Source organism: Mercenaria mercenaria, chromosome 2, assembly GCF_021730395.1.
Source record: "Mercenaria mercenaria strain notata chromosome 2, MADL_Memer_1, whole genome shotgun sequence".
In the NCBI taxonomy this organism is placed as follows: Eukaryota; Metazoa; Mollusca; class Bivalvia; order Venerida; family Veneridae; genus Mercenaria; species Mercenaria mercenaria.
Window position 1 is genome coordinate 43,919,912 of NC_069362.1, and position 24,779 is coordinate 43,944,690.

Below are 24,779 nucleotides of genomic sequence, written 5' to 3' on the forward strand. Positions count from 1 at the left end.
TATCTAGGTCAAGTTTGAAACTGGGTCAGGTGCCTTAAAAAACTAAGTCAGTAGGGCAAATAATAAAAAAACCTTGTGACCTCTCTAGAGGCCATACTTTTCATGGGATCTGTATGAAAGTTGGTCTGAATGTTCATCTTGATGATATCTAGATCAAGTTTGAAACTGGGTCAACTGCAGTCAAAAACTAGGTCAGTAGGTCTAAAATTATGGCCTCTAGAGTGGTCACAAGGTTTTTAGCTCACCTGTCACAAAGTGACAAGGTGAGCTTTTGTGATCGCGCGGTGTCCGTCGTCCGTTCATGCGTCCGTGCGTGCGTCCGTCCGTAAACTTTTGCTTGTGACCACTCTAGAGGTCACATTTTTCAAGGGATCTTTATGAAAGTTGGTCAGAATGTTCATGTTGATGATATCTAGGTCAAGTTCGAAACTGGGTCACGTGCCGTCAAAAACTAGGTCAGTAGGTCTAAAAATAGAAAAACCTTGTGACCTCTCTAGAGGCCATATATTTCAAAAGATCTTCATGAAAATTGGTCAGAATGTTCACCTTGATGATATCTAGGTCAAGTTCGAAACTGGGTCACATGCCATCAAAAACTAGGTCAGTAGGTCTAAAAATAGAAAAACCTTGTGACCTCTCTAGAGGCCATATTTTTCATGGGATCTGTATGAAAGTTGGTCTGAATGTTCATCTTGATGATATCTAGGTCAAGTTCGAAACTGGGTCACGTGCGGTCAAAAACTAGGTCAGTAGGTCTAAAAATAAAAAACCTTGTGACCTCTCTAGAGGCCATATATTTCATGAGATCTTCATGAAAATTTGTCAGAATGTTTACCTTGATGATATCTAGGTCAAGTTCGAAAGTGGGTCACATGCCTTCAAAAACTAGGTCAGTAGGTCAAATAATAGAAAAACTTTGTGACCACTCTAGAGGCCATATTTTTCATGGGATCTGTATGAAAGTTGGTCTGAATGTTCATCTTGATGATATCTAGGTCAAGTTCGAAAGTGGGTCACGTGCCGTCAAAAACTAGGTCAGTAGGTCAAATAATAGAAAAACCTTGTGACCTCTCTAAAGGCCATATTTTTCATGGGATCTGTATGAAAGTTGGTCTGAATGTTTATCTTGATGATATCTAGGTCAAGTTCGAAACAGGGTCATGTGCGGTCAAAAACTAGGTCAGTAGGTCTAAAAATAGAAAAACCTTGTGACCTCTCTAAAGGCCATATTTTTCATGGGATCTGTATGAAAGTTGGTCTGAATATTCACCTTGATGATATCTAGGTCAAGTTTGAAACTGGGTCAGGTGCCTTAAAAAACTAAGTCAGTAGGGCAAATAATAAAAAAACCTTGTGAGCTCTCTAGAGGCCATACTTTTCATGGGATCTGTATGAAAGTTGGTCTGAATGTTCATCTTGATGATATCTAGATCAAGTTTGAAACTGGGTCAACTGCAGTCAAAAACTAGGTCAGTAGGTCTAAAATTATTAAAATCTTTTCACCTCTCTAGAGGCCATATTTTTCAATGGATCTTCATGAAAATTGATCTGAATGTTCACCTTGATGATATCTAGGTCAATTTTGAAACTCGGTCACATGCGGTCAAAAACTAGGCCAGTAGGTATAAAAATAGAAAAACCTTGTGACCTCTCTAGAGGCCATATTTTTCATGAGATCTTCATGAAAATTAGTGAGAGTGTTCACCTTGATGATATCTAGGTAAAGTTCAAAACAGGGTCACGTACCTTCGAAAACTAGGTCAATAGGTCAAATAATAGAAAAACCTTGTGACCTCTCTAGAGACCATATTTTTCAATGGATCTTCATGAAAATTGGTCAGAATTTTTATCTTGATAATATCTAGGTCAAGTTCAAAACTGGGTCACATGAGCTCAAAAACTAGGTCACTATGTCAAATAATAGAAAAATTGACGTCATACTCAAAACTGGGTCATGTGGGAAGAGGTGAGCGATTCAGGACCATCATGGTCCTCTTGTTTATTATTTGACCTACTGACCTAGTTTAAGACCGCAAGTGACCAAGTTTCAAACTTGACCTAGATATTATCAAGATCAAAATTCTGACCAATTTTCATGCAGATCCCATGAAAAATATTACCTCTAGAGAGGTCACAAGGTTTTTCTATTATTTGACCTGCTGACCTAGTTTTGGACCAGACATGACCCAGTTTCAAACCTGATCTAAATATTATCAAGATGAACATTCTGACCAATATTCATGCAAATTCCATGAAAAATACGGCCTCTACAGAGGTCACAAGGATTTTCTATTATTTGACCTACTGACTAGTTTTAGACTGGACGTGACCCAGTTTCGAGCTTGACCTAGATATCATCAAGATGAACATTCTGACCATTTTTCATGCAGATCCCATGAAAAATATGACCTCTAGAGAGGTCACAAGGATTTTTTATTATTTGACCTACTGACCTAGTTTTTGACGGCAGTTGACCCAGTTTCGAATTTGACATAGATATTATCAAGATGAACATTCTGACCAGTTTTCATGCAGATCCCATGAAAAATATGGCCTTTAGAGAGGTCACACGGTTTTTCTATTATTTGACCTACTGACCTTGTTTTGGACCGAACGTCACCCAGTTTCAAACTTGACCTAGATATCATCAAGGTGAACATTCTCACCAATTTTCATGAAGATCCATTGAAAAATATGACCTCTAGAGAGGTCACAAGGTTTTTCTATTTTTAGACCTACTGACCTAGTTTTTGACTGCACATGCCCAAGTTTCGAACTTAACCTAGATATCATCAAGGTGAACATTCTGACCAACTTTCATAAAGATCCCATGAAAAATGTAATCTCTAGAGTGGTCACAAGCAAAAGTTTACGCATGCACGCACGACGGACACTGCGCGATCACAAAAGCTCACCTTGTCACTATGTGACAGGTGAGCTAAAAAATGACCATTTCTCAAAGCATTTGAATGACAATAAACTACGACTGTTGCACAAAGGCAAAATTTTACGAGACTAGTTTATCAGCCAGTGTTCATACATTCCATTCAAGTACCTCCAAAGATGGAAATTTAAACTTCCATATAACTGGACCCATTTGGAATTTAATCAAATTTACAAAGAGCTCTCAGTAATGATTAATGTATGCCCCAAAAGTGGAGATCCCATTTGTACAGACAGAACGTGCTGGAGATGCATCTCATCATGCTTACCATTTGTGTAAAGTATTGATGAATTGCTTAAAGCTTACAAAATGATAAACCAATGTGTACTATTGTGGCAGAATGGTTAAGCTACTCGACATGTTGGCAATTGAAGTGAATGTTTTGACCGAGTTTGTTACACGTTCGACCCTGCCAAAAATGTGGACAGTGTTGGCTTGTTCCCAGTCTTGAACAATGAGAAAAGCAGAACGAGAACCAGTAATTTGTACTGATGGCTTTTATTGGCAAATTACATTAACTACAATCTATACCTCGATAGCAATGATGTGAATGGCTGAACACCCAAAAGTATGTCCAAATGTTTCAAACGATGGAACTTTTGTACAGTGTTGATGACTAAATAACTATTTCTGGGGGCATTAAAAGAGAAAAACAACAAAAATATTTAAACAAATAGTTTATTTCATTTGACATTTTGATGTACAGTCTTCCAATTCCGTAATGAGTAAAACAACTTTTGTTCAGCTTTAAACTGAAACATCTAGTACTATAGAGAAATAAATAGAGCATGTATGCAGTGCTTCAAATATCACCATCTTAACAAAACAAATACTGAAATCTCATTCTCTCATTTAATGATAAAAAGTCAATATTTTACAAAGCTTTCAGAACCTTGAATTATCTATTTAACAACTTAACAATTGCAAAGCATTTATTAAAGAAATATGTCATGTCTGAACAATGAACAAACAGTTGAACCTGGGTAAGACTGTAGGAAGCTCTTTACAGACTGAAGAGCAAGCAGTGCAGGCTGATCTGGGTCTGCAACGGTCACAAAGGCAAACTCTTTTGTCTCCAGCAGGCTAATTATTAATAAATTAAGGAGACAAGTCGCTCAAGTAGATGAAGAAATATATAATCTATACAATCTAATTAAATAAACCTGAACTTTTATTGGGGCTCAAAAAGTTTTGTAAAACTACCTTTATCTATAGTGTAAAACATTCATTCATGTAGAATAACACGAGTATATACATTATGAAATTGTCAGATAAGTCTTGCTGTACTTAATTCTGCTGCAATATTTTTCCAGCTATTGTCACCCTTGAATTGCACTGATCAGTGTCATAAGAATGCAGGACAATTTGGTATTAGGGACGTTATTTCAACAACAGGTATTAAGTATGGTAAAACTTCTGAAATAGAGTTGCTAGAACGCTGTTTTATAGTTTTACATGAATAATATATGGACGTATAGACTATAATAACACTAACAATGAATGCCATAGAAACTTTTTTCTGCAAATAAGTATTTGTATACACTTTAAATCTCATTTAACAAAGTTAACCCTACTCAGTACTGAGAGAGTAAAACAAAACAAATGTCTTGTACAAGTGTGACCACAGAAGATGACATAAATTACATACTAGAACAGGGACACTTATTTCTGACACAAGTTTTTTAAAATGATATCAGGAATTTTCTTCTTGTACATATCCACAACCACTTCATATATGTTGACAAATATAGTGTAAAAACATGGCACTGTATAGGTGGTTCAGGGAAAGAAGCATCATTAAAATTACAGAAAAACAATGATCACTCTAGGTCACAATGCTATGACCAAAATGCTGGAGTTATATTACAGAAAATATATGGAAAACGGCCAAGGACCATGTAAATGGCTTAAGAAAGCCTGGGCGCTCAAGCCACCGATGCTCCAGTTGGCGGCGTTACAGACATTTTGTTTACATTTGTCTGCTGTATCTTGTTAATTCATTAGCATTATAAAATGCCATCTACAGTACACACTCTTTTTTGTTACAAAAACATCTGAATGATTTAAACATGGAAGTTTTCAAGAGTTTAGTAAAGAGTTGATTAATGGTCAATGTAACAGTGAACTTTGGCCACATAGATTTTGTTACAATTTTTTATTGAAGAAAACTTTCCAAGTTCCACAATTTATTAGATGATGTATGAAAAGAGAGGAGAACTTTTCTTATTCATAATATATACTTAGTTTACAGTGAATCCATGCGTAAGCTAAATATATGATCGCTAATATACATGAGCTGCTAGCATATACAGAAAATGATTAAATTACTGGAAATTAATACGAATTAGAATTTTTGGTTAAGTAATGTAATGCTGTACAAATCACGTTCCATCATTGTGACTGACTAGGCATTTACTGGGTCTTTGTGAAGCTGCCTTTAGATCAGCAGTATCTGGTCGATGTCTTAAAAGGCAGCAACATAAAATAATATTAAAAGGTATTTTCCTCTTGCAAATATAACCATTTTATTTCTTGCCAGTTTTATCAGAAAATCATTCAGAGCACTCGCTGTGAATGATACAGTTTCTGTTATTTTTTCTGCTCGATTGTTTTCTTCAGTAACCACAAAATATAAAGAAATTTTGTTTGGTTTTCATAAATAATCTGGAATATATCTTGCCTTATTGCAACGACACAGATGGTGAGTCACATTAATGATGGCAAACCGCCCTTCAAAAGACATAGTACAATATGAAGTCAGTTCAGAAAAAATGGAGGAATCACACACTGGTTCTTCTATCATGGTTGGTCGCTGTCTGCATATTTTCAATACTTTGAACACATAAATTACTTAAAAGGAAGTAAATTCATTATTAGTTAGAACATTTCAATTTGTTTACAATGTATGTATGCATTTTTACTGTTATTTTCTGACTGAAACACAGATTTCCTAGCATTTACCGATTTATATACTAGACGCTGCATTAGTTAACAAAAATAAATACACTGGTTTGAAGATTACATCATATAGTCTGACTAGCACTTTAGTAAAGATTGTTATACATGTTTAGTCACTTTCTTTACAAAATGTACACAATAATTCAACAGGAAAACCACACTGAAGGGTGTCGCAGTACTTAAAGTGGAGTGCATTTGGCAAAAAAAAAAAGGCACTTGGTGCCTTACGTATTACCCTTTCATATGCAGTAAATCGAGGTCTTAAATAGTTACAAACAATGCTTTATGATGACTATCAAAACATCTTGTTTACAGATTTTAAATAATCTGTACATCCCTTTCATGTTTTTGACACCTATCTCAGATTCAACTTACCCATGGCTTGTAGCACGCTTCATTGACCTCAACTGATCAGGCCAAAACATCCTTGTTTTGGGGGCTTTAAAGTCATATTGACTTACTTTAGGTCACTTAAAGACTTCTGAGCTTCAATGGTGAAGGAGGACCCCAGGTGTTTCTATGGAAATTATTTCGCACATGGCATGCTTTGGGGTGGAAATAATGACCTTCAGTAAGCCAGCTGGATGGCTTCCTCACATGTCCACCCAAGCAGGGTTTGAACCAACAGAGCTGGGGGACAAGTGTTGGGAAATCAGAGCCCTCAACAATGTTAGCCCCTCCCGAACGGCTTTGAGAACAATTGCCACTGACTGGTTCTCACACAGACATGTCACAGCTGAGAGCCGCAGTAACTGGTCAAAGTAAAATAATGTTTCACCCAAACAGGCCATATCATTGTCAATTAATTTTTAATTTTACAAGGGTGTGTGTATAACAATAATGTCATTTGCTTTCATTTGCAGGGTGTAAAAATTACCTTCCCAACTACGTAGACAAATTTCAACTTGAGAGATGTTACAAAACTCTTATGCATAAAACTTTTCCTTTGGTGTATGAAAAAACACAATCTCTTCTTTGTGTAGATGATACCATAAAACATACACATCTATTAGTACATTTCCTGTCAAATATAATTACTGTGTCAGATTCACAACTATACCATTAATGTGACCAAAAATCACAACTGTACTATCTTAAGTGTCAAAAACACAACAGTACCATCTTTCTAATTTTTATTGCCTGCTGTTTAAATCCAATCACTTCTGCTTTTTCATTTGGCAATCTCAGCAGAACAAGCTGGTCACAGAAATTTTGAATCAAAATATCACAATATATTATCAAGTTCACACAGTGACTATCTAGCTAAGTAAGTTCCGTATTTCTTTATGAATATGACACAAGAAGTCTACGTATGAAGCACTGCCATTCTGTCCTTTGTCTTCAACCAGGAAATGATTGAACCACGGCTCCAGTTTGTCTCGCTGTCTCACAATAGTTAACTAAAACAAAATATCAAACAATTTTCATTAAACATTTATTATTTGAATAACTAATACATAGAAGATAACTGTTTCATGACTGGCTGAACAGTTAAAATCAGGTGTACTGCCTGAAATGAAATTTTATTCCAAATTTAGCTCTTTTTTTTCCCAATGGTTTTAAACATATTTCACCCATTTTGCCACTGTAAAACCTACTAAAATGATATTGGAGTATGACAACTAGTACATCTGAGGCAAGGGCAGAAGGGCGTGTGTCGGCAAATTTGACTTCAAACACCTAACATTATCTCATCTTTAATATCTGAATGCTTTGCAAACAAATCAGAAACTGACTGGATATTGAAAGTAAGAGCATCTGCCTTGCTATTTTATCAAAATTAAAGTAAACCCATGTCTGGAATACTATTATATTAAATATACTAGCCTTGAAGTATGGATATTCTTGCAGCTTCAACAAGTGTTTTAGTTATTTAGTATTTTATGACTCTACAATAGGCCTATTTGATGTTTCCACCAACAATTTATTTACTGTAATATAAAACTGACCTTCATATATCTGTTTCTTTGTGCTCGGATCTTGTGTAATACATCTCTAACAACATGTGACTCCTCGTTCTCTAGATGCAGCAAACAACACTGAAATAATACAAACATTGTGAAACATAAAATCTGCTAAAATTTACATACCTATCTTCACAAAATTTTATCAAGCTTTTGTGCTTAACTGAAGTTGCTTTGAATCAAATGACTTGATTTTTAAATCTTGCTTTAAATTTCAACCATTATCTTAATTCTGTTTTTCTGTTGTCATTTCCTCCGAAAATGAGGAAACTTTGCACAGTATCTTTGATCTATGTACTGTATTGTAATACCCGTGATAGTTCTTGAGTAAGAAATTTTGATGCATGACAAGTGTACCAATAAATCTGATGTTCCCTTAAGGAACTCCAATGGATCATTTTAAAGTGTACACATACAAAAACATAGTCTTTGACAATTTTACAGCTTCAGTATGTGGTGGTTGGCTTGTCCATGAAAATGGCAATCCAGAAATTTTTACAGGTGTGCTTTTCAGACCAATCAATTTAAGATATAGGGGACAAAACCGTGTGATCTACCTACTGCACTAACAATGTAAAGATGTAAAATCTGTCTCGTACCTTATCAATATCAATCTGTGCTGCACTCTGTACACTGAACACATTCTGTACCCACTCTGGATCCACACTGTGTCCTATCCACATAAACATTGACACACCATTCTCTGTAATACATGTGGGTCATAAAAAACATTTATAGTACTAAAACTGTTATAAAATGTATAAATTATGTGTACATATGATATACACACAAATACTTATGTTTATTCATGCTTTCAATACTTGACATGATAAATGAAATCTATTTTCACGTGTGCCTGAAAATTTCCAGACATTTTTTTTTTTATCAAAGCCGAAGCAAAAGAGAGTAAATAAGTACATAGGAATATCGCTCCCTCGGGCAACGATGGTTCAAGCACCTGGGTTTACTCCAGCAATACACCTGGTCCAAAGCTGATTTCCCTTACCAGTCTGTTAAGATAGCTCGTAACCCTTGATACTAGAGCATTTCTCTCACCTTGCAACCTTAAGCGTGTTTAATTGTAAATCACAATTTTAGAAATATTTTCAAATATTCACAAGTTCAAATTTATTGCAACTGTCTAAATCAGAAATGAAGCTAAAGGTGTTATGCACCAGTTTGTTTCTGTTCACAAGTAATCTTTAGCACACGTCTGTCTGAACTTTTTAGTGAGTACATTTCCCCATGTTTGCAGAAAACAGTTAAACATGTGCTTAACACCACTAGTATAAAACCTGCTTATCGAGGTCACTACTTTCACTTTCTATTTAAGCATTTACAGTGTAAATTTACCAGTGTTGAGAGAAATCAGCAAACGCCATTTTTTCATTTCCCAAGGGCTGTCTTTACAAACCAGTTTTACTGCACATAATTTTACATAAACAACATAACTCTCACAAAATAAGAAAACTTGAAGGTTATTTTCTAGTACAAATAATAAAAGATCAGGTGGTATACATACCTAACAAATAGACACCATTGTCCATTAATCTTTCTGACGAGCATCTCATTGCAACAGGTATTTCCGCTGTCTTTGGATCTAAATTGTGCTAAAAAAGGGAAAATAATATTTTACAGAAAATTTAAAATTGGGATATTAACCTACATTATGTAAATAAATATATTCAGCAACAAATAGCAAATTAGTATGCAATGTGATTGATGCTGACAATTATGAAATGTGTGCAAAAAAATTGCACCTACAGTTAAGGTAGTGGACCCGTAATGATACATAAATCTTTGATAGATTAGGTATTCTCAGTGTGATTTCCACATTCCCAGTAAGAATGCAAGTCAAGGGTGCTTGTATGCGCTACACTGTCATCTGATTCTGAGAAATGCTGAATCACCTTACATAGAAACATAATCTGTCATACTGTCAGTATGGGTCCACTACCTTCATTTACTACAGTCCTTTACACTTGTATATTCACATTAAAAATGAGGCCCATCATTTTCCATACTAATGTGTGTAAATTTCATAAGGGAAATATGTCTTACCAATGGTATAAGCCTTGGGTAGAAGAAAGCACAAGATGATTTTACATCCATGGCATTGATAAGGTGCATCAGATAGCTGCGATCATCTGTGGATATGTCTTGACCTAAAATGATAATAAATAAATCAATATGTCTCCCTATTTCATCTATGTGACATAATTACACTCTATTCATTAGGATTACTACAAAGTGCCAGCACTTTTTTTTTTAAACAAAAGCAAAATTCTGTCCTGATAATAATCTAACAAGTGAAGTAAAGTGTTTGTCAAAATAATGGAGCAAAGCTCCCATACCAGTCAACAAATTTGAAATAAGGAAAAAGTCCCATCTAAAACTGACCTTGAGAACTCACTTCTGGCATTTATTATAGAATGTGAACAAAAAGTTCTGACTACTTAATAATGATTTTTGTTTGTTTGTTTTGGGTTTAACGCCGTTTTTCAACAGTATTTCAGTCATGTAACGGAGGGCAGTTAACCTAACCAGTGTTCCTGGATTCTGTACCAGTACAAACCTGTTCTCCGCAAGTTATTGCCAACTTCCCCACATGAAATATCAGAGGTGGAGGACGAATGATTTCAGACACGTCTTTTATCAAATTGTCCCGGAGAGCATACGCCCCGCCCGGGGATCAAACTTGCGACCCTGCGATCTGTAGACCAATGCTCTCCCTACAGAGCTAAGCGGGTGGGCTCACTTAATAATGAAGCACTTGTTCAACACTGACAAGAATATATATCATATGCACTCCTCTGATTAAAGCAAAATTTATACAAACTGATACTACCAGTATATCAGAGTAGATAAATTCGCAAGACTTCCTACTTGATACATTTGGCCTTACCACAAATACAAAGCATGTAAATAAAACAATAAAAGTAAAGCATCGAAACAGCATATTACCTCCTTGAATTCCATCACTTTTAATGACGCAGTTACCATAGAGAGGTAACAGTTTCATACATTCTGGCAGAATAAGCTGACCGGCTGAGGATGGACTAGCACAGTTCTTCCTATAGCATGCCAATACATTAGCTACTTCTGTCATAATGTGCTCCCTTGTCTCCCGTGGGCTTTTGTGTAATGTATTTCTAATAGCTGTTCAGTAGAAAAGTATAAATATAGAAATTTTGATGCTTTAAAACCATGTAGTGTGTTGAATCTAAATTTTAACAAATATCTTAGGAATCCTGCTTCATATATTTTCAACAGTAACAAATGCCTTTCTCATTTTTAATGATTTTTGAACAATGGTGCCTAAATTGATCTAAAATTCATCAATCCTTTTTTCTGTATGATTTAGAGTTGATTTTGGTTTAACATCATTTTTCAACATTCTTCAGTTATGAAACGGCAGGAGTTAACCCAGCCAGTGTTCCTGGATTCTGTACCAGTATATGTTCTCTGCAAGTAAATGTCAACTTCTCAACATTTACCCGAGTTGGAGTCAAATGATTTTCAATGTCTTTAATCAAGACGTCAAAGAGAAACTGCTTTGCACAGGGATCAAACATGTGGACACCTCAGCTGTACATCTGCGCTATCCCTTCTGAGATAAGCGGGCGGGTATTTATATCCAAAATCATTTCATTACAAATCTTCACAAATTCTAGTTCTATTTTCAGATGTGTTCAGTGAAAACCATGGTCCAGTGATTTTGGAGACCAGTCTCAGAATACAAATATACCATTCATCAATTTTCAAATCTGAGCTCAAATCAACCAATCAGAAACTAGGATTTCAGACTGGTCTCCAAACTCAAGTTTTATCTGGGAACCTAGAACGTGAATCTTGTATCTTTTGTTAAGTTGTAAACTTGGTAAATAAACAATGTTCAGAGCAGATCATAATGAATACTTACCAAATTTTGACATGTAATTTATAAAAGTATCCAATTCACAATTTCGGAACAAGTCTGCCAACTGTGTACAACAATTGAGTGCTAAGTTATGTATTCTTAAACGTCTCTGTCCACTAACACTAGTAAAAAGCACTGCCACTTGAACAAACGCCCCTTCCTGTTCATTAAGTTTATCATCATGTTTAACCTCGACAGATATCGCCTGATTATTGTCCACAGCACACATTTCTACATCTGTTGTGTTTGACATATAGAAGTTTCCTAGGAAATCCACCGGACGAATACCTGTGAGTGAAAAATATAGCTTCATCATATAACACACGTTTTCTACAGCTAAATTTCAAAATATATGTTTAATAGGAAATTGCCTATTTCATACATCTACTTATTCATTTCTGTGTGAATGTACTGACATAGTTCTCTAATTAACAGGAAGTTTTGACATTGCAGAGTTGCAGTTTCAAGCTGTAACTGGGCAACAACAACCCTACGACACCATTTGTGGTTTCTGATTGTCCCAGAAAAAGTCGCATTATGTTAACTGAATTGCAATAATTTGATTTATACAAACCAAAACAACACTGAACAATTCTAGCAATGCTGAAAATAACAACATTTCAAAAGAGGTATGTACCTATCATTTTTATGTCAACTGTTACACCAACCTTGCTTCACTATTTTTTTTGGTTGGGCTTAACGTTGCATCAACACAATTATAGGTCATATGGCGACTTTCCAGCTTTGATGGTGGAGGAAGACCCCAGGTGCCCCTCCTTGCATTATTTCATCACGAGCATGCACATGGGTAGAACCAACGACCTTCAGTACGCCAGCTGGATGACTTTCTCACATGAAGAATTCAACACCCCAAATGAGGTTCGAACCCACACTGGTGAGGGGCAAGTGATTTTAAATAAGTTCATGTTCTAAATACATATTTCACAGATTTTTTGAAATGCTCACCTTGACTTGTTCTGACCCTAATGATGGCATCAAATGCTTGCTGACTCTGAATGTTATTCTTCAGATCTTCTATAAATCTCTCACCATCAAGGTCCGCCTGTAACAGATACACATTTACATTTTGTTATTAAACATGAATAATTTAACGAAGCCAGACAAAATACCTTTCAATATTTTATGTTTGGTTTTAAGTCCAACCCATAAAATTTAGATAACATCACAACTTCCCAGCTTTTAATGGTGAAGGAAGATCAAAGGTCTGGGCTTTATTTCTGACATGGGCAGGAACCGCCAACCTTCCTTATGCCAGCTGGATCACTGGTGCTGAACAGAATTTTTCCTGATATCAAATTATAGAATACTATTTCTTTATTATATGTTGAAGGGGAAAGTAACATTCTGCAACTGAGAACTGGATGGTTTCCTTACATAAAATACAAGAGCTCCTCCAAGCGGGGCAATATATGTCTGAAGGGTTATATGAGAGGAGGACAGAAGGCAAAACTTTAAGAAAAAGCAGTCTAAAGAATTTTTTTTTATTTTTGGTGCGGAGGCGGGGTAAGCAGGTGGTGTGTGTGGTAGTGAAACAAGATACTAAAGGGCAAGAAACTAAATGAAATGGGAGAGGGGAGCGGTGTAATGTAGATTGTTGCAGTGACCCGAATTCCTTAATACTGTAACAGCATTGATTTATTCTCTGTATTCTAACTGTAACTAAACACTTGAATCAGAGGTGTGTGACCGACAACAGTCTTCTGTCAAATCATCAATAATTTGCGACCTCTGGTTTCATAGACATTTCCTCAATCAGCCAAAGCTTACAACTAGTAACAAGACATGCGCATAATGTACAGGAAATCTCACCTGAAAGTAGCTGTATTTATACATGTTGCCTGAAGTGAGTCTACAGATCTCTGAGATTGTAGCTACATCACAGTAAGAGTTTGGGAACAAGAACATGTCTACACTACAGCCTGCTGCCACACATTCCTGACCTAACTGACTGTAAAACTTTGTCTGTGGAGTCAATATTGTCTGAAATATAAACATAGTAACTTCATGCTGTATGTGTTGTAAACCTGAATATATAACAGGAAGTATTAGTAACATGCTTGGTGTTTAATACGCTGAGTCTACAAGTGTATTTCTAGTTTTAAAGTTCAAAGAAAAATAAAACCTAACTAACTTCAATGGCCATGAACCAGTTCAGTAAGTTGGAAGCAAACTGTGAAAACAAAAATCTGAAATAAAAAAACCTAAAATCGAAGGAACATGACAGTAAGTTTTAAGTTGTTAAAATCCCAAGTATTAAAATTACTGTTTTACAATACTTTTCACCCTTTTCATTAATCTCGATGGAATATTTACTGATCCTTATGGCGATATAAGCAGTCCAAATTTTCTATATATCAGAAGTAGGGCTGTCATTGATTGAATCTTAGGCGTATCGACGATACCCATATATCAGAAGACAAATATCGACGATACATCGATATATTGATTATTAAGTTAGATTAACAACCTATTTGTTCATATAATACTATATACCTTCCTGTAAATGCTATTTTAAGTTTTATTGCCTACTTTCCATATTTCTGTTTGATTCTGTTGTACTTGTATTTATGAAATAAAAGAAATACATAAAAATTAATAACATCTTTCATTTTTATTTTGCCTTCACTCCTTTTTTGCATTCATCCAAATTTACAACTTTGTGAACTTAAGTTGTTTTTTAGGGTCTGAGTGTTTATTTGGGTAGTTTTTTCTCCCTGTAAAATATGGATTTTTGAAAATGGGAATCGATAATCGATCGACAAAAAAAAATCGTTGATACATCGATATCGTTTCTATCGATGACAGCCCTAATCAGAAGTGTAGCTGACTCGTTTTTGTTTTTTTTTTTAATTTTTACCTTTTCTTTGTCAGTCCCCAATAGTTTTCTATCATCTCTGTTTTTCAATTTGCCTGGAGCCTCTCCTATTGGCAAGGAAGTATGAAATATGTACAGTTTGCCGGCTCTGTCTGCAGACTTCAGTGCATCCAGGCCTGCCTGAATCACTGGTCCTAGAACTACCTCCGTCTCTCTAGACTCACAGAACATCTGGGGGATCTGTGCTAGTAAACTGTTCAACAAAATATAAAGACAACTTACAATGAACTCCATAAATTTTGCAATGAAACAGTGAAAACATCTGTGTCTACAGTATTCTATCAGAATCATTAACTTATCTGAAAACATTCATATCTGATTAAGTTCTTTTTTCCCAAATCATCATTACCTCGCCATTACCCCCAAAGTATTGCAGATGTCGTAAATTTGCATCATTCTGTGCGATTTATTCTGTCAATTTCACTAATTGTATTACACTAAATTTTAATTTCATGTACAATGGTAACCTTTATTGTTCATACTTGAGCCCTCTTAAATATATACCAACCTGTCGATGACTGATTCGGACTCCTCCAGTGTAACAAAGAAACCATCTAACAATGGTACAAACACGTCCTCTACATCTGACACAACTAACATCTGAGGCTGGGCTAATGCTCCCTGAAATAAAACACAATGCAAGCAGCTTTAATTTCAATTTGTTTGGGTATCTGATTTGGGGTAAATGCTGTTTTCTTTCCAACAGTATTTCAGTTATATAACCAATTCTAGTTAACCGAAAAGTTCTTGCATTTCTGAACCTGTACCAACTTGTTTTTTACAAGTAGGTGACAACTCTGTAATATGTAGCAGAAAATCAGATATGGTGGGACGAAAACATTAGTCTGGCCCGAGAATTTAACTCTCAACCCTTCAATTCATTGTATTAATTTCCATTTATGTGCTTGCTTTGCTACCTATCATAAGTGTCTGTAACACATGCTTTAGTTTAGTGTTAAAAGAAAAGTGTTGTTAAAACTAAGTTTTCTTTAAGCAAAGTGTTTTAAAAAGAATATAAAATGCAGGAAATATACACAAAAGTTCAGATATGAAACCAAACTTTTCCCATTCTACTTGCTCAAAGCATTGATACAAAATAAGAAAACATACCTTGACATTGTAGAAATGTATCTCTTTCCCATATGTCACAAACCCAACTCTGATTTCTGACTGTTCAGCACCTAAATCTCTATAAAAGACAAAAAGAGCAAAATAAATCAACAATCCTATCACGTGTTAAATATTTCTGCACTTTCATGAAATTCTAGTCCCAACTATGTTAAATCTGAATGTATTTGATATCAATATAGTTTGTGTTTTATTAAAGTTTAAAGTAAGCTAGGGTCAGGTCACAACTTTAAATTCTTCCTGGTCGTGGAAAAACCTGGGTGTCCCTATTTGCATTATTTTTAACAAAGATGGGCATCTGCACAAAATTAACGCAAGTAATTTCAGTTTACAAACATGTTTTTCCTTTCATAACATATTTTATAAAGAATACATACTTTGGTAGGTTGACAAGTATATCTTTTTTCAATCTTTCGCAGATTAAATGTACCAATCCACTTTTCACTGCATTATAGGAAACATCTATCATAAATATGAAAGCTGGGGCATTTGGTAATACACTGTTCTGAAAAATCAAGGATAAATACTTATGCAATTATATTATTACAACTCATCAATAAAAACTTTATAGGATGTAAAAATTAATAGCTGATTTGTTACAATATTTGGACCAGATTTTTTCCTACCGTCCTTGGAGGCCATCTCAACAGAATGCATTGGGTTCTAGGTACAGTGTGATGTCTCGACAAAAATAAAATGTTTTTGTTATAAAGAGGTTGTTGCTCTGACTAGGTGAGTATACCAAGAATTTTATCTATTTAGAAGAAAATCCTGCCACTTAAAAGGCGTTAGCTATAAAGAGGTGTTATAAACAAATATCTTTTATAGTATATATGTATAGTTTTGATAGTGCATGTAATTTGGAATAAAATATCTTGAAATCATACATTACTATACATAAACTTACTTTACAATAATCTTTAGTTGCAACAAATTCGTAAGAACCTAGACACAGTTCTGGTCTGTCATAACTATCTACTCTTCTACCTGTGTGGTCTAGATGGGCAAAATATGCATCAGGCACTGCAACAAAAATATTCAAAAATTCTTATCAATATTATTGTTAACAAAGATATAAATTCTCAGCATTTAGTCTTAGAAAAATTGCTATATATTTTACCCGTTCAAATTAGTCCCTTAAACACATAAAATGGTTTAAATTCAACCACTGTATTTTACTTTCACTTTAAAACTTTAAAGATAGGAGAGTTACATTTTTTCTCTCCACTGATTTGTTTTTCTAGTGAATGATTAATTTACAACAAACTTCTCTCAAATGGAACCCATAAAAACCTGTAGCCCTTCTAAACTGAACAATTAGTCAAAATTAATTTCTTTAATTGCAAATAACCCCTCTAATTAAGCGAATGTTACTTTTGAAGGAGTTCCATCATATATGACTGGTACCTACCATCTGTTGCTGCCCCACAGAAGACACACTGAAATCTACGACCACCGTCTATAAACATCATGTTTGGATTCATGTATGCTTTACATCGTTTACATCTCACTGGACCCAGCTCTCCTAGGTTTACAATTGGTGGTGGATTCTGTAACACAATGAAGAGATAATGTGAAATTGTTATCATTTGTGCTGGATTTATCTTCATGAATTTTGTGTATACACGTTCTGAAATTCATATCCCCACACAATACTGGAATTCAAGATTTCAAATATTACAGAAGTAGTGGCCACTCCTACTTGAAACTTTTACCACATTTCCATCATTTCACACTTGCAAGTTTTTATTAAACTGGCAAGATTTTGAGGGAGAATTACATTATCAAAGCAAAGATAAGTGAATCATTTTAAAAGGCAAACTAAAGAAACAAAATACTTTCTAGTTAATCAGAGCAACTTTTCAATAAAAACATCTTTTGCGAAATAAATATTTATCCTTTGAAAATATTTTGCATAGAAGTACTGAAACAAAATATTACCTCTTCCTCTTGTAGTTTGGCAAATGGTGATATAGTTAAAGCAAATGGCAGATGACTGTTTTTGAGCATATCAGATGTGCAAGGGACATTGTACATGGTTGACCGCAAAAATGCTGGGTTGCAGTTTCCTGTAAAAAAAAACCCATTAAAATCTGTAAAAGCAAATATTAAACAAAGATAGCGTTAACATAAACAGATTTTCAGTTGCTTACCTAAACTTTCAAAGGTTACAATGATTTTTTTTTCTACATGGTATTTTTAACTATTTTATAGGGTTTTCCCCTTTAGTCACTAGTAAGATACATTACTTTTTCATCATGCATTTTAATATACCAGTTTGCATAACCCTTACAGCTAATTTTGGACAAAACATTCATATAACCAATGTAAGTTTACCCTAACCCGGAACCACAAATACTGTGATATCCACCGTGACAATAACATTAAAACACACTAATTTAAGCAGGGCTTTAAAAATCTGCTTGTCCACTCATAAATACAAGTAGAAATCAGCTCTGGTGAACAATGTAGATCATGATAAGGGTAAAGCGTAATTCGGCATAATAGGCGATTTTCTTTAACCCTTAGCCTGCTGGCGGCAGATGATTCTGCCTTTGCGACCAGTGCAGACCAAGATCAGCCTGCACATCCGTGCAGTCTGATCATGGTCTGCACTGTTCGCTATTCAGTCAGTAAATTTTCAGTGAAAACCCCTTTGAGTAATAAGTGGTACTGTCCAAATTGAAAGATGGACCAGTCCATTATAGAAATATAGCAGGTTAAGGGTTAATTAATATCAGATCAAATACAAATTCCAGGGAAAGTGAAAATTCTAAGCAGCTAATCCTGTGGGTGGACATATCTTCAAAGAATTTGCAGAATCATAAATGTGTCAATATTAACTGTCAGCAAGTTGAAAAGAAATTAAGTTTTGTTGTCTACATACCTTGATCTTGTGTTATGAACTGTGTGGTAACAAGTGGTGGGACACCTCCTTTAGTAGCTGTACTGAATATACCACTACGATTTCGTTTATCGTCCTCAATCACTTGAATCTGAAACAAAATTAAACTCTTTCTCAAGTTTTGAATGTTTCCTTGCTACATTATGATAGTAATGCAATTAAAACAAAACTAAACCTCTACAAACTCCAATCTGTAAGTTCCTGTCAACAAAATCAGATGATATCCAAGTAAATGCTATATGAAATGATATAAGTATTCAATGCTTATACAACAATAGACATTAGAAACTGGCAACAGATCATCTATACTCAAACTGACCTGAATCATAAATGCGCGACTGTAACATATTTTTGTAGCGCAAGTTTAATTCAGTAATAAAACTGCATCCATAAATCATTTTGAAGCAAGAGCTGCTTTGAGAAAAGTGCATGTCTCCCACAACTGCCTAATCATCTGAATAGTAGTATCTAAATCAACCAAAGACCTCAATTGCCTTATCAGACTTTCAGTGCTTTGAGGGCTATAATTCCGAAGTGGCTGGGGCGATTTACTAGTTACTGAACTTGGCCGAGGACTTAGTGACAAACACATTTTGTTCAAGTTTGGTGAAGACAAGATGAGAAATGTTCGACTTAGAGTGCGGACAAGACTTATGACACACAGGCAGACAGACAGGAGTAAATCAGTATGTCTCCCACACCACTGTGTGCTGGGAGACATTTATATAAATACTGAAGTGATTTTATTATTCTTTTCAAAAACAATTTCCAACTTACAGGACTTGGCATCTGATCAGGATCCAGCTTTTTCTGCTGTGGCTGCTGCATGCCCCCAGGCTGTATTCCACCTGGTGGCATACCTGGAGCCCCAGGGCGTGGTGGCTGAGCGCCAGGGTACCCTTGGTTGAACGATGGCTGTGGTGCACCACCAAACTGACCATGAGACATTTCTTGTGCCCCTGGGGCTTGGAAACCCTGGCCAGTAGGTGGAGCACCCGACATTGGTGGAAACCCTGCTGGCTGGTTGTAACCTGTAAATGCAGAGTTCATTGTTTCTGTATTTTATTTGCAACCAGTAAAATATTTACTGAATAAAAATCTTCATGAACTCACTTCATATTACTGTAAGTTTCTCTGTCTATTTCTTAACAAACACAATTGTTTAAACAACTTTGAATAACAAATATCTACAAGTTTACGTCTGAAATGTAATACACATGAATGTTAATTACCTTGACCCTGCATACTGGTTGGTGGCCCTTGTGGGGTCTGTCCCATTGATGGTGGCACTCCATAACCATGCTGATTTCCAAATGACCCTGGTGCACTTGATGACGGGGGCATTCCCATTGGAGGACGTTGCATACCAGGACCTGGTGGTCCCATACCTGGCCTAGGCTGCCCCATACTTGTTGGAGGTGGGGGAAAGCCTGAAGGCTGTGTTCCTGGAGGTGGTCCATATCCACCAGTTGATGGCTGACTGTAACTATCAGATGGTTGAGTAACGATATTAGAAACAGGTTGATGTGAGGAAGTATAACTGCCTCCTGCAACAGGGGGTTGCCCATGTGACACTGGAGGGGCCCCTGGTCCTGGAGGCATGCCATATGGTTGAGGTGTACTTCTAGGAGGTAACTGACCACCCATGCTACTTGGAGGTGCGCCCATACTACTTGGTGGTCCGCCCATACTACTTGGAGGACCACCCATACTACCTGAAGGTCCGCCCATACTACTTGGAGGACCACCCATACTACCTGGAGGTCCGCCCATACTACTTGATGGACCACCCATACTGCTTGGGGGACTACCCATACCTCCTGGAGGCCCTGACATACTGCTTGGTGGGCCAGGCATGTAGCTTGCACCTGAACTTGAAGGAGGTCCTACACCCTGAAAAAAACGTTGCATATAATAAAAGGAAGAGTAATTCATCAGATGAGAATGAAGCACAACATAATCTTACTGGGCATGTGATATTTTACTAATCTTACTTCTGTTCATTTTAAACAAACTGTCACGACACTTTTCCTACAAAAAATACCAGGAATAACATACACATATATATTGCATTCTCTGATTGCTGGGCTTAAAATTGGTAAAACATGTGTCACAATATGATGGTTGTATATTTCTGCCTATGCCCTAGAACAAACGAAATAAAGTATACACTTACCATTGGTGCCTGACCTCTCTGTGGTGGCCCTGAAATACTCAGGTTACCCATTTGGCTGTTCATCTGAAAGAAAATTGAACAGGTTATTCTGGTCATAACTACAGAACTTCGTGCTAATGAAGAACATATGAACAGGTTATTCTGGTCATAACTAACAGAACTTCATGCTAATGAAACTGATTTACTCCAAAAATTGTCCATCATATATATATCTTGAAAATCAGCTGTAACTTTCAGTATTTTAGGAGTGGTACAGTTTTACATTACAAAGTGTCATATATCCCAGGAGGACCACCTGTGACCAGCATATCCATGCAAGCCACTACTAATATTTAGTTTGCCCAGGTAGTGGTTTTGAGAGTGACAATACAGAATGCTAGCTCTTGTTAAAATAACATAAACTAATAATTGAATTTGATGAATTTCTCTTACCTGACTAGGCACTTGACCTGGTGTCATTTGAGGGCCTGGCCCTCTTGGCCCACCCATCTGTCCAGAAGGCATAGGGCCTGGACCTCTTGCTCCACCCATTTGTCCAGGAGGGGCTGGTCCTTGACCTGGGGTCATTTGTGGACCTGGCCCTCTAGGCCCACCCATCTGTCCTGGTGGAGCTGGCCCACGAGGTGGGATGGAACCTGGACCTCCTGGCCTGAAATGAATATTGTAACAAAGTGTTAAATTCTTCAGAATTGATACAGACAGACACTACTAAAAACAGCATTCCTTTCTTTCATGAATTTACAGCCCAAATAAAGCTGAAAAATTTATCATCTTGTCCTCATCCAAATACTCCTTGTAATCAAACAAAATGATCATATATATATATACAATGTATATATATATATATATATTATAAAAAAACAACAATGAAAGCAAGGATACACAGCTTGGCCATTTAAGTCATTGTCTGCCTTTACTATTGAAATGGCCCAAATTGATGCATTTTTTAAAACAAAAATGATGCCAGTATTGTATGATGGTTGCCCACTGAAAAAGCTTGGTAGAATATTATAAAGTCCAAAAAAGGATATAACTAAGAAAACAATCAGACACAGAACGCCTAACAAACTGTGCATGTCCCCTTAATGTTAATGATGTATGTGTAAAGTCGTGTATACCAAGTTTCATTTCAGTTGGATGGAAACTGTAGGAGGAGTTGAGTACACAAGTAGACTGTAGTGACAGACTGATAGTTCAATTACTATACAATTCCTCCCAGGTATCCTACACCAGGATCAATCATAAACAATCATAAAGGAACCAATTTTGAAATAAAGTAAACTGAATTGTTCTCATTCTTTTAAAAACATTCATACTTGTACAGCAAGTTTTCTTACCTTGGGGCACCATATTGCAAGTCACCTTGTGGACCACCGTACCCACCGGGAGGTAAACCCTGTGGTCCATTTTGTACGGGCATAGGCTTGGACGGGCCTCCATACTGACCTGGTCCTGAAAACACAGATTTGCACACAGTGGAAAAGTGTGGCAATTTATCATTTAACCAACACTTGAACTTCATTGAACAGTTTATTTCTGCTTTGAAAACCCATTTTACACCTATGTTATTTTTCTTTTGTTAATATAGAGTTTGGCAAATGGCAACTGTCCAATTGTGAGGAAATAAGCAATGTTCTATGGTAACAGGTATTCAACTAGCACAGAATGAATGACTTGTATCAAACTTTTAAATAAAACCATCAAAATTTTTACATATCTAGTCCTTGCGAAAAACAGGAAAAACCTGACTTACGGTTTGTCAACACCCATAGAACAGGTAACTTTGGTATTAACATGTTTTCTCTAATTACACATTTTCTCTCTTAGAATTTCTTTACTGATCGAATGAGTTCTATCAATATTGTAAATTACATACCCTGTTGATGCATAGGTTGTCCATTGTACATATTCTGTCCTGACCCAGTTTGTCCTGATGATGGAGGACCATACCCTGTAGAAACTGGGGCCCCGTAATCACCTGGCGACCCCTGACCATACTGTCCCGTATACTGGGGATTCATCACAGTTGATCACGCTGAAAACAATATCAAACCTGCTCACTTTAATTAATGACTCATAAAAACTCCCTTAAACACATAATACTATATAAATACACATCGTGTTACCTACTACCTAGTTGCCTAATCAAGACTGCATCAAAAGAGAGCCATGATACTGTAGCCAAACATTACCAGTCTGAATTGGAAAGTCACTTTCATGCATTTATTCTATTCATCAAAATGTTATAGGAGTTGCATGTCACTCCAGGACAGTCTGAAACTGAACTGACTGTTTTTCTTTTATAAGGTGGATAGGATGGAGCAGCTCTATTTTGTCATGAGTATCATTTCACTCTTGTCTGAAGGAAATGTAGAATTGTGCCAAAATCAAACTGAAAAAATAATTGTACACAGACAAACATTCAATAGCAGTAAATGTTTTATGCCAGTGCATGCACAGTGCAAAACTGAACTTTATAAACACTGCGAGTCATTCAGGTAATAGTACTGTGTAACAGTCACTGTTTTGGAACAGCTGTTTTCGCCTGGGAGTAATGTCATCCCTCAGTTCTCTCCCATTGTGCTATGTTATACCAGTGTTATGTCATACCAGGCTCTGCAATATATTTTTTTCAGACCCAGAAAATGACGACTTGGTTGCAGACAACTCATCAGCTCATGAAACCACAAACTGGTTCCTACCCTCTAAAATAATGGTAAAAAACAACAGACACCATTTTCATCATTTAATTTAAGTTAACAGAAATCACTTAATCAAATAGCATGAAAATATATCAACAAGTAGCAGAAGAACTGTAAATTATTAAACACAAATTGTACTTGGGTCGAAAATTCTTAGTACGAATTCCAATAATAATATTAGAGACAGCCATTATTTTAGGTAAATTAATTTCTTTACGCAAGTTACCTGGTTTAAAACGATAAATAAACACAACGCTGTTACTCCGAAAGCTCACTTTATCCACAAAATAAACACAAATGATATCAAGAAGGATGACAGTGACCGGCCGGATCGGTCCGCTAGTAAAATGGGTTCTTATAGAATCAATCTAAAATAAATGGCTGCAATGTATCTTACCATTAAATATATATTGCTTTAGGAAATGTCGGTCTAAATATAATGGTGATATGAGGTGATAAACAACACACAAACTTTGACACTTCACGAATACACGAATTAGATGCCACGTCCTGGTAAAACACTTCCGTCGGCGCATGTGCAGATCATGCCACGTAAACACGGAGAGGGTTGTTGCAAAAGTAATAAAGAGAAGTCAATTAAAACGTACATTATATATATAATAATGTTACCTGGTTTTGATTCTATATAGTCTAATAGATAACAAAATGTGGTTTTAAACATGTATATATATTGTATATGAAACTTATTAGTTACAATATTATATATAACAAAAATTAAACAGCAGCTATCATTAATCAAAGCGCTGACAGCACAGAAAGGTTGAAACCCGCATTTCATGTCCGCTGTAACAGTTTAAGTCACTTCCATGAAACAGTATAACATTCAAACCATTTGCATCCATGTTACATTATATACTAGAAATTCTGCTCTGACTAAAACCATTAAGTGTCTTGAAACACACTGACGAGCTGGGTAAGGAAACCCTTTATCGGCTTAATTAAAGAATTTACTATAATAATACCAATGAGAAATACAGTGTCTGATTCATTAAAACACAAATATTCACAAAGAGAATATAGGTAATAGAACTATTAGATCCATGTTTTTTTTATTCAAATGAACATTTAACAGTTACCAGTTTGAAAGATATAAACGTTACTTTACGCTAAAATCTACTTTATTATTATCATTTATTTCAGGACATAGTATAATACAGCAAGACAAT

General features: G+C 35.9%; 1 protein-coding gene across 1 annotated transcript; it reads right to left on the reverse strand.

The window, feature by feature from the left end:
* Positions 1–3,604: 3,604 nt before the first annotated feature.
* Positions 3,605–24,135, reverse strand: LOC128555076 (protein transport protein Sec24C-like). Its single transcript, XM_053536446.1, has 24 exons — positions 23,990–24,135; positions 22,767–22,925; positions 22,228–22,342; positions 21,323–21,539; positions 20,891–20,953; positions 19,947–20,607; positions 19,492–19,745; positions 18,697–18,805; positions 17,751–17,878; positions 17,221–17,359; positions 16,717–16,832; positions 16,187–16,314; positions 15,792–15,870; positions 15,190–15,302; positions 14,664–14,874; positions 13,616–13,786; positions 12,752–12,848; positions 11,789–12,073; positions 10,831–11,025; positions 9,928–10,031; positions 9,389–9,476; positions 8,466–8,569; positions 7,852–7,941; positions 3,605–7,302 (listed from the first exon to the last, which is right to left on the reverse strand). The coding sequence occupies exons 2-24, from the start codon at positions 22,909–22,911 to the stop codon at positions 7,162–7,164; spliced, it is 3,753 nt and encodes a 1,250-aa protein (XP_053392421.1). The 5' UTR covers positions 22,912–22,925; positions 23,990–24,135; the 3' UTR covers positions 3,605–7,161.
* Between the last annotated feature and the right edge of the window lie 644 nt (positions 24,136–24,779).